Consider the following 11349-nt stretch of genomic DNA (forward strand, 5'->3'; position numbering starts at 1 on the left):
TTCCTTGTTGAATTTCTGTCTGATTTATACATGCATTGATGTAAGTGGGATGTTAACTGTTATTATATTGCTTTCTATTTCTCCTTTTAGGTCTGTTAATAGTTGCTTTACATCATTTTAGCTCCTCTGTTAGGTGCATATATATTAAGACGTGTTATGTCTTCCTGGTGGAATGTGCCTTTTATCATTATATAATGTCCATCTTTGACTCTTTTTATCTGAAGAGTCTCGAAGTGTGTTTTTTCTGATTTAATTATGGCCTCACTTGCTTTCTTTTGGTTGCCGTTAGCCTGGAGTATCATCTTCCATCCCTGCACTCTGAGCCTATATTGATCTTTAGAGCTGAAACGTGTCTTCTGAAGGCAGCATATTGTTGCGTCTTGTTTTTTAATCCACCCAGCCACTCGGTGTCTTTTGACTGGAGAACTCAATCCTTTTCCACTGAGTGTTTGTTGATAAATAAGGGTTTAATACTGCCATTTTATCTTTTGTTTTCTGGTTGTTCAAATTGCCATTGCTTCTTTTTCCTTTTATATTTGTCTGCCATTTCAGCTTGGTGATTTTCTGTGATGTTTTCCTCTGTTTTATCTTTATTTATGATTTGGGACACTGCTCTGATTTTTTGTTGCATGGTTACCATGAAGTTTGTATAAAAGATCTCTGAGCTGAGTTAGTCCTTTTTCTGCTCATAGCATATTGTCTCCTTTAGTTTATGCAAATTCTGTCCTTTTCCTCTTCCTCTTCCATGTTTGGTTGTCACAAGTTAGTGGCCAAATTGAAGTGGTTGCAGATATTTTTGATGCTTTATTTCCCTTTAGCCTTTATGTTATAATTGTTAACTAACATGTTCTGGCATAGAGCAGCAATTTTCTGATTCTATCTGTCAGTTAATCACCTTGCTCAAAGCTTTGCAAACATTCCTGTTTTTGTTTCAGGTAGGAGGGCTCATTTCAACATTTCTTGTAAGGCAGGTCTAGTGACAATGAACTCCAACAGGTTTTGTTTGTCTGGGAAAGCTTTTACTTCCCCTTCATATCTGAAGGATAATTTTGCTGGATAGAGTATTGCTGGATGATAGTTTTTGTCTTTCAATATTTTGAATATTTCATTCTACTCTCTCCTAGCTTGGAGAGTTTCTGCTGAGAAATTTGCTAAAAGCCTGATGAGGACTCCTTTATAAGTTATTTTCTTCTGGGTCACTGGTTCAGCCCTGTGTCTTGAGTCTTCAGGGTGTATGCACCACCTGCCACTGAGGGGGCAGGATCTCAACCTTGCATGCTTTGTCTGCTCTTGCAGTCTCTGTGTGCAGGCATGTGATCCAGTGTAGGGATCTACATTTTGGATTGCTGTTGATGGTGAAGGGCAATGGCTATTCCCCTAGATTCACTGCCTCCTGGAGGTCCAGTCCACCCACCTTCAGATATATGGATGCATAGATCTCTTAGGTGTTCTGCTGTACTGTGTAGGGAGTCCTTTGTGGGAAATGGCTGTCTGATTGGTTGTAACTTAGAGGGGAGAGACAAAGGGAATAATCACTACACCATGATGCTGGTGCCACCATAATCTGGATATTTTTAAGACCCATTAAGGTTTTTCATGAGAGAAAGATCTGCCTGTCCCAATCCTGAAAGAGTATGAGTCAGTTCACAACTTTCTTATCTTACTGGCTCTTTCCTTTTCTTATGCCCTAAAACTGTCAGAAACTATGTTTAGCAGCTGGGAGAGAAAAAGTAGAAGCAAAGGAGAGAAGGAAGGAGACGTCTTAATTTGAAATAATATAGTCTTAATTATTATACAGGCCTGAATATTCTAATTTTTGAGTGGAAACATTGAGCTTCATATCATAGGAAATAGCATTGAAGATTTGCTTTCAGTGAAGTTGTGAAAAAACCAGAGCTCTGTGTTCAGAAGATTGAATTTGTCATAGAGAGTGTGATGGCTGTGGGGAGAAGATACTTGAGGAGTAGATTCTAGAAAGAGTGTGATAGGACTTGTCAAGGGGAAGAATTAGAAACCTCAAGGGATAAAGTCAGGACTCTGGATGAGTCAATCCTTTGTACTTGAGTTTGAACCAGAGTTTCTTAAAAGTTAGTTATGTCTACTACAAAGCCATAGTGATCAAAATGGCATGGTACCAGTACAAAAACAGACACCCAGGTCAGTGGAACAGAACTGAAAGCCCAGAAATAAAACCGCACATCTATGGACAGCTAATCTTCAACAAAGGTGCAAAGAATATACAATGGAGAAATGATAGTCTCTTCAATAAATGGTGTAGGGAAAACTGGACAGCCACATGCAAAAAAATGAAGGTATACCACTATCTCACGACATACACAAAAATAAACTCAAAATGGATCAAAGACTTGAAGATACATCCTGAAACTATAAAACTCCTAGAAGATAATATAGATAGTACACTTTTTGTCATTGAACTAAAAAAGATCTTTTCAAATACCATGTCCTCTCAGAAAAGGGAAACAAAAGAAAAAATAAACAAGTGAGAATTCATCAGATTAAAGAGCTTCTGCAAGGCAAAATAAACTAGAATCAAAACAAAGAGACAGCCCACCAACTGGGAGGAAATGTTTTCAAATCATGTATCTGACAAAGAGTTAATCTCCATAATGTACAAGGAGCTCACACAAACGAACAATAAGAACACAAACAACCCAATCAAAAAATGGTCAGAGGAGATGAACAGACATTTTTCCAAAGAAGATATGTAGATGGCAAATAAACACGTGAAAAGATGTTCAACATCACTAATCATCAGGGAAATGAAAATCAAAACTACACTAAGATACCATCTTACACTTGTTAAAATGGCTGTAATCTCTAAGACTAAAAATATCAAATGTTGGAGAGATTGTAGAGAAAAAGGATCCTCGTACACTGCTGGTGGGAATGCAAACTGGTGCAGCCACTATGGAAAACAGTATGGAGATTCCTCAAAAAACGAAAAATGGAAATACCATATGACTCAGCCATCCCACTACTGGGTATCTAGCCAAACAATTTGAAATAAACAGTCCAAAATAACATATGCACCCCTATGTTCATTGCAGCACTACTCAAAATAGCCAAGACATAGAAGCAATCCAAGTGCCCATCGACTGATGATGGATAAAGAAGATGTGATATATACAATGGAATACTACACAGCCAGAAAAAAGACAAGACAAATTCATCCCATTTGCAACAACATGGAAGGACTTAGAGGGAATTATGATAAGTGAAATAAGCCAGTCTGAGAGAGACAAACACCAGAAGATTTCACTCATATGTGGAATATAAACAAACACATGGACCGAGAAAACAGTTCAGTGGTTACCAGGGGAAGAAGGGTGGAGGGTAGGCCGGGGGGTGAAGTGGAGCACTTACGTGGTGACAGTCACGAAATAATGTTCAACTGAAATCTCACATTGATGTAAACTATTATGAACTCAATAGAAAAAATTTAGTTATATCTTTAGCAAAGAAAACTCCAGGAGACCATTCAAACAGAATTGCTAGCAAACATAATTAGACTTTGAGGTGCCAACAGTTCTGAGAGAGTATGTCCAGCAGGGATCAAATTATAGGCTCTGCTCCCATTACATTCGTCTTGTTGCAGCCTCACGGAGAGCTCAGCCTGTGTGGTCTTTGTTTGTGTGGTAAAATACATGTAACATAATGTTTACCATTGTAACCATATTTAAGTATACAATTCAGTGGCATTAAGTCCATTGACAATGTTGTCATGACCCCTTATTTCCAGAAACTGTCATAATCCCAAAGAGAAAGTCTGTACCCATTACACGGCAACTAAACCTCTAAATCTCTCTCCTCCTAGCCCCAACCTTTGCAGACTTGCATTATCTGAACCCACATTCTTAAAAAGCAGCCTATGAAGGATGATCTTCCCATACGAGACCCTAAATTTTTTTCTTTTTTGCTTTGTAACAGTGAAACTCATGAATGACCTACAATTGCCAGATGTGAAGGGCTATAAGTGGCCAAAGAAAGATCTGAAGGTGACCACTTTGGTGATGCTAGGATTCTCTGACTCTCTTGGAGAGTCTTGTCCTCCTCCCTATTCACAGGTTAGCTGCCCCTGTAGAATGCGGAGGTGAGGAAATGGGGATGGCATGTGTTCTATTAACAGACATATTGATATATATGGGGCCTGGGGATCACTTGCTTTTGAAATATTCCCAGTTACTTCTAACACAGAGCCAGGGTTGATGAACAACTGGTAGGACATTCTTCATCCCTACAGTCAGTGGAGGGAATATCTTTTACCTTCCTGGAGAGTAGTAAAGAATATGTGAGACAGAAGAGGTAAACCTTCCAGGAGAAGGTCTGGACCATAAGGGTGCTTGTTGCATGTAAACTCTTCGTGTTTTAGAAATAATAATGATACTTTATAATATTTGTTGTTTTATATTATCAATTTATTCAATTTATCATCAAACAACTCTGTGATATGAATATTATTTCACAGAAAGATAAAGTGATAGTAGAGGGATGTGTATGCAAGTATATGTGTCTATTTGCTTTTCTGTGTGTTTATCTGATTCTGTGTGCATGTCGGATTGTGTGTGTCTCTGTGTGTTGTTGAGTGTAAAATGTCTGTATGTGTATAAAGTTTAGTTTAGGTTATGGGACTTAGAGGGGACTTCACAGAAGATGAGATGAGAAATATCCTATAGATAAGATGTCAACTGTCCTGTGTGGGGAAGGATATAGAAGCAAAGGGGACACAACAGGACTGGTGCAAGGCTGTCATTCAATGTGATGCATAAGCGAATGGCATATAGACCACAGCGGCTGAGCACAGAATCATTGGTGAGCAGGGAGATGAGCTCATGGAAGTTCTAGTGCGCAATGCCAACAGTGGGACTGGATCCTCCAGCAGCGATTCCTATCTGGGTTCTCAGGATGTTTCAAGAGCTCTATGAATCCCTGTTTCCACCAAGTGCAGTATGTATGTCGAATACATAACGTGTTTCACAACACAGGGACTAATTTAAATGTGCATATTTCATGATGTGAATAAAAATACACATTTACTGTAAAAGCATTGCTGATAATGTATATTAGTAGATAATAGTTTTCTTCTAGTTTTTCTATCAGAGTTTGTATAAATATACCTACTATTATTTCAGTGTGGGTTTATGATTAATAATAAGCTCTGCTACTTGAAACGTTTGGAAACATGTGCCCACTAGTAATTCAGGATTACAGAAATAAGATCTTGTTTGCATTTTATTTTAAAAGGGTCACTTTGGCATCAATGAGGATGATGTGCTGCAGGAAAGTATCTCAGAGCCCAGGAGAGCTCTGGGGAGACTTTCCCGCAAGCCAGGAAGGACTAAGACTGGATTGTGATTATGGCTGTAGAGATGGAAAGCAGGGCATGCTCGGAAGTGATGGTGTGCAATGGAATACTACTCAGCCATAAGAAAAGATGAAATCTGGCCATTTGTGACAACATGGATGGACCTTGAGGGTATTATGCTAAGGGATATAAGTCAGAGGGAGAAAGTCAAATACCATATGTTCTCACTCATAAATAGAAGATAAAAACAACAACAAACAATCACATAGAGACAGATTGGATTAGTGGTCACCAGAGGGAAATGCGGGAGGCAAGAGGGCAAAAGGGGTGATTAGACACATGTGTGTGGTGATGGATTGTAATTAGTCTTTGGGTGGTAAGCATGATGTAATCTACACAGGAATCAAAATATAACGATGTAGACCTGAAATTTATCTAATGTTATAAACCAATGTTACTGCAAAAAAAAAAAAAAAAAAAAAAGGAAGTGATGCTGTGGCTATAGAGGGGGCAGAACATAGTGGATTCTTTGATGTCCGGAGCTAAATGAGCAGTACAAAGCTCATAAAACTCCCTGAAATATCCACATCTCAATCCCTGAAGCTTGTAATAATTTCCTTCCTTGGCAAAAAAAGGACTTTGAAGATGTGATAAAGTTACAGTTTTTGAGATGGGGAGACTATCCTGAATTTTCTGGTGTCCTCTAAATGCAATCCCATATATGTTGTATGAAGGAAGCAGAGGAAGATTTTACACACTCACAAAGGAGAAAGCAAAGGGGCCTCACGGGACAGAGATTGGAGTGATGTGGGAACAAGACAAGGAATACCATCATTCACCAAAGCTGGAAGCAGCTATGACATTTTCATCTCGACTTTCTACAGGGAGTGTGGCCTTCCTGACACAACGATTTTGGCAGAGTGTTAGAGATTTTACACTTCTGTCCTCCAAACCTTAAGAAATCAAGTTAGTTTAAGGCACCAAGTGCGTGGTAGTGTGTTAGAGCAGACACTGGGAACTAACCCAGAACCTATGATGTATCCAAACTTTCTGAGTCAGCTGCCTCATTGGGTGGTGGGCCCATTGGCCAGGATGCGGGACACATGGAAGGGGAGCAGGTTGCAGGCAGAGAGTGAGTTCAATTTTACATATTCCTTCAGAAATAACTGTGGCATGCTGGAATGGAGTTGTCCAGATGGCAGCTGGGTGGTTGTTTCTGGAGCTCTTGGGAGAATTTGAGGGAGGAAGTATTAGCTTGAGCTGTTGGTGAGTGGTGTAGTCATTGATGAGCCATGTGAGTGAGTGCACAGAGTCAAAAAGAGTTGACTGAAATCGAACCCTGGATATTCACTATAAATTGAGAGGTAGATGAAAACAAGTTACTCTGGACAGTTCATGCGATTGAAACCACAGTGAAGGGAGAGGGCCAAGCAGGTTTCTTGTGGTTCTGATGAGGCCAAAATAGTAGTGATGCTGCTGGTTGGGAACCATGTGACTGGGCAGCCAGTTGGGTTGCAGGTATCCCTCAATGCAAGACCAGTAGCAGGAATGATTTAATTACTTTTTACCCTTAACCATCCTTTTCACTCATGACTACATAAATGGGAAATCTGTAAAGTAACGCAAAATGATTCGTGACCAAATATTTCCTCTTGTGATCCAGGCAGCTCAGGCTGCCGTGGGTAACTGGACGATGGGTCTCTGAAATTTACTAGTGACAACACACAATGGCCACTTCATGACGAAAACCACCCCAACTCGAAGGCAAAGACTGTTCGATAATCACAAGACAAGTAGAGGAGTGCAGGGCAAGGAATTTATTGAAGCAAGATGTTGAAACCTTTACATTTTCCAGTGAAGATCAGATCATTGAAAGACAGAGGTACTGTGATAGAATTTTTGATAAATCAATCTAACCACCTTTCGAAACTACTTTTGCCTGAAACAGAAAAATAAAAGAAAAAAAGGAGGTTATTCATGATGCTCCTGGAGGTGACACATTAACACAGCCCATTGTTTACATCAAGATGTCAATGAAGTTTCAACCAACAAAGGGCAAACGTGAGATAGCAGACAGGACCCCAGTGCTCAGGTAAACTAAATAGACCTGGTACAGTTACAACTGACCATGCATGTCAGGAAAGGACCATTTCCATAGTCCAGCAAAGAAACCCTGAGGTGACCCAAGAGTAGGACTCAGGTTTCCATGGAAGGACGGGGTGAAGGGTTGGACAGAACAGCCCAGGGTTTCTTTTCTCTGATGTCCCAGGTCAGACAACTCTACTATTCCACTCCAAAGGGGACACAAGTTTGAGGGATGCAGACAGGGGTGGGAGAGGACTTGAGAAGTACTGCTCTCAGGAGATTCCCAGGCTCAGCATGTGGAAATTCAACCTGATGGCACATCTGCTTCTCAGCACTGAGAATCCAGCATCTGTGGGCATTGGCAGCTGAACCTCATGACCCAAATCCAGTGGTAGATGGACTGAGAGGTACCTTTAAATATCTGCTTTTTTGACAAAGACATAATTTAAGTGTTTCACCTTCATATGTGGTTGCAGGAGATATAACAAGGAGGGTCTTTGCCCACTGGTCAAGATAAGGAGGCGAGTCGTAGGTGAGGAGTAGAAAAGTGGACTGAGGTGCAAGGAGTGGGCCTCATCTCTGTAGAAGCCGGCAGAGAACGCAGCTAACCCCACCCACCATCCTCACAGAGGGAAGGGGCTAATTCCCACCCTCAAACTATCTCAGCATTAAACACTCCCCATGAGATTCCACAGGGACTGTGTCGACTGGGTAAGGGAACTCGCCCTCAGGAAAGCTCCCAGGCAGGGAGGCAGCAGTGCTTTGGCCCTTCAACATCACTGCATGGGGCCCCAGGTGTCCTGCTCCTCCGGACATTATTGGGAACCTACAACCCAGAAAGGTGACCTGAGAAGGAGGAGCAGGCCCAGATGCTCTGTGAGCCTGGGTATTGTTCAACTGGTGTACTGTTATCATCCACTTTGTGACCACGGGTCATCCTATCAGAGGTGAGCAGCAAGGCAGGTGCCTCTACCATCTGTTCCCCCAAGAGCAGCACCCTGACCTCCTTCCTGTCTGTTCACCTGAGCAGAAGCATCCATGCGTTAAGAAGGAAGAAGTTACCAGTGCTTTTAGAATTAACCATCTGTTCCCAATGGAGATCTTATCTGCGCATTTCTTTGTTTCCAACTTGGCCTTAACAGCTTCTGGAGGTGCATCAAATCTACCAGCCTGTAGCTTGTACAGAGGTTTGTTGAAGGTTAAGAATGCAGTCGTATCTGTAACAGCGGCTGGACAAATAACTCCATCAGCTAGATCAGCAGAAAAAGAAATACAACTGACATAAGGAAAGTCGATTTTTCTGTGGCTCCTGAAATTAGGACTAGACAGGAAACCCAGGGGTTTTATATTTTCATCTCATCATTCTGCTGATGACAATGTGAGACCCTCAAGGTCATAATTTCCTCAAGGTCGCACTGCAAGGGGCCGAGCCACGACTGGACACCAGGTATCCTGATGCCTGATTCAGTTTTTATCCTTTGTAAAGTACACCCACTACTCCCAAGACTCTCCTGGTTTGCTGAAATTCACTTTTCCCTTATTTCAAGAAATTAAGGTTTCCTTGTCAAAAGAGTGACACCTTATGGACAAAGAGAACAGATTAGTGGTTACCAGAGGGGAAGGGGGTTGAGGGATGGGCATAAGGGGAAAGGGGCACATATGTATGGTGACTGACAAATAATAATGTACACCTGAAATGTCACAATGTTATAAACTATTATGACCTCAATAAAATTGAGAAAAAAAGAGTGACACCTGATTTTGTCTCAGATATTGGAGAAGAAGAGACTTTAGTAATTGATTTTTCAGGTGAGTGGTAGAGTCAGATTTTACCAGAGATCAGAGAAAGACGAACAAATCTTGAGATGATTAAGTAAACTATTTATACATTAGAAGACACTATTTTGAGACTAAATTAACAAATAGGATTATGTCATTGGATGCAGACATAGCTCAAAAGCTTTAAAAAAAAAATGAAGTGAATCAGTTTGAACACATTTGAAGCTTACACACAAAGTTAAGATTGCCTCTTCTATTCTGCAGTGATGTATAGAATTCCTTAGAGAAGGTGAGAGGTGGGAAGTGTGGCTTATTCCTGACCCCACTAGAATTGTGCTGAGACTTGAAGTAACCACTTTTTCTGGTCCAGATTCTCCATCCCCCCAAGTCTTTGCAACCAGCCTGCAGCTCTGGACCTGTCCTACCAGGCTCTGACCTGACCCCTGGTCAGACAGTAAATTATGAAGATCATATGAAGATAATTTGGAGAGGGTAAGATCAGAGGCCACGTAGGGAAAGAGGAGGAGGTTTAGAAAGTTAGATGAAAAAGGAATACCCAACAAGACTTGGGTCGGTATCGAGGGTATAAAGACATGGAAAAGCATTGTTGAATAAACAGCTAGAATTAATCTAAATAAATAGAAAATGTAGCCCTAATGACTGTGCTAATTCTACTACAATTCCTGTTTTTAATCCTAAAAAACTAGTAATGTTTGTAGACTGCTGCTTATTCACAGAGCCCATTTGAAGATTTATCATTCAGAGATTCAGAGAACACTGGCTCTTTTGAACTGAGAGCTCTCCAAAAACCCTTCCAGCTGTAATATCTTATGAGTCTGAACCTATGTGTTAAAAAGCTGCGGACTTAACTGGCACCTAAAAATTTCTGGAAGGAGAACATCTGACAACTATGAGATGTCTGCTTGATACCTAGAGCTGGACTCCTCACACACTTCATCCCTCTCTGTTGTCATAGCTACACTTGCTGGTAGCTCTGAAACCCAATGACAAGAGGAGACTTGGGGAGATCAAGTATTTTGCTCAGTCAAAGCACTGGTAAGTGGCAGAGCCGAGATTCCCACCCAAATCTTATGATGTCATACTGCTTCTCAAACACAGATCACAGACAAGGAGTCAGGCTTCAGATGGAAAACTCCTAAAATTTGCTGGCAATGATTTTTTGTAAAACTTCCAGAGTTTTGGGATTTGATAAAATGAGCCCTGGGCTTTCGGGGGGCTAGTTCACAAGTAGAGAAAAAAGTTTGGATTTTGATCTGATCATCCCAGTTAAGTTCACCCAGTTCAGACAAGGTTACTTACCACAGCTGGTGCTGGACTGCTTAGAAATGATACTCACCGTCATAGTAACAAAGGGCCAGAGTGACCAGCAGGACAGACAGGGACAGCCTCATCGTTGTTTATTTGCTTTGAGTTTTCCGCTTTAGCAAATGATGAGCTTTAGGAGCTGGCCTCAGGAGCCTGGGGAGCCCAGGGCTACTTGTAGCTAGAAAGCCTCACTGGTCCTGCCCACGTGGCATGTGGCAGGTCACAAGGTCTGGCTTCCAGCCCTTTCTTCCCCACATAGGGCTGATGCCATCCATCTCTGTCACAGTCTCTAATGACTGGGTCAATGTTCCCATTTACAGACATTGCTGGCACCACAAACCTCTCCTTCGTAGCAATTACCAAGGTTGTAGCTTTCAAATGTATAATGAGTTAACTGATGGGAGCTCCCCTGGAATTTAGCTCCTTAATTTCAAGGCAGTATCTTATTTTGCTCATCTTTACTTAGCACAGGGCCTGGCACAGAGAGGAATACGAGCAAATATTCCTTAAATAAATGAATGAATGTAAATTAACATAACACCAACTTGGTTAGAGTGCATCTTTAGTGTAAAAGGATGCTTGGTATGCCACATTTGTCTTTGGGCAGTTGAGGGAAGAAGGTTAGTAGCATGGTGACAATTATGGAAGAAATAAGTGGTTTTCAGGATCCTAAGAGTAGAAGAGCAAGTTTGAAGATGAAGGCTACCTCTCCAACTACTAATTTCCTACTCAGCTCTAATGTTTCAAAAGTATCAAAGAGAGTTTAAATCAAATCAAGCTCCAAATTGATTAAAGGAAGCTCCTCTTTCATTTTACCTATCAATCAGGATGATCAC

At 41.1% G+C, this 11349-nt stretch overlaps 1 protein-coding gene across 2 annotated transcripts; it reads right to left on the bottom strand.

The window, feature by feature from the left end:
- Positions 1-7125: 7125 nt before the first annotated feature.
- Positions 7126-10693, bottom strand: LOC103567048 (secretoglobin family 1D member-like). Of its 2 annotated transcripts, none has more exons than XR_011523931.1 (3): positions 10545-10693; positions 8431-8658; positions 7126-7262 (listed from the first exon to the last, which is right to left on the bottom strand). XR_011523931.1 is itself a non-coding variant. In XM_070564134.1 (3 exons), exons 1-3 carry the CDS (start codon positions 10597-10599, stop codon positions 7236-7238), a joined length of 270 nt encoding a protein of 89 aa, XP_070420235.1. In that variant the 5' UTR covers positions 10600-10693; the 3' UTR covers positions 7126-7235. The 2 variants fall into 2 exon arrangements, 1 of the variants encoding a protein (XP_070420235.1); XM_070564134.1 differs by having other exon boundaries at positions 8471-8658.
- Positions 10694-11349: the final 656 nt, after the last annotated feature.

The sequence above is a fragment of the Equus przewalskii genome, chromosome 11, assembly GCF_037783145.1.
Source record: "Equus przewalskii isolate Varuska chromosome 11, EquPr2, whole genome shotgun sequence".
NCBI lineage: Eukaryota > Metazoa > Chordata > Mammalia > Perissodactyla > Equidae > Equus > Equus przewalskii.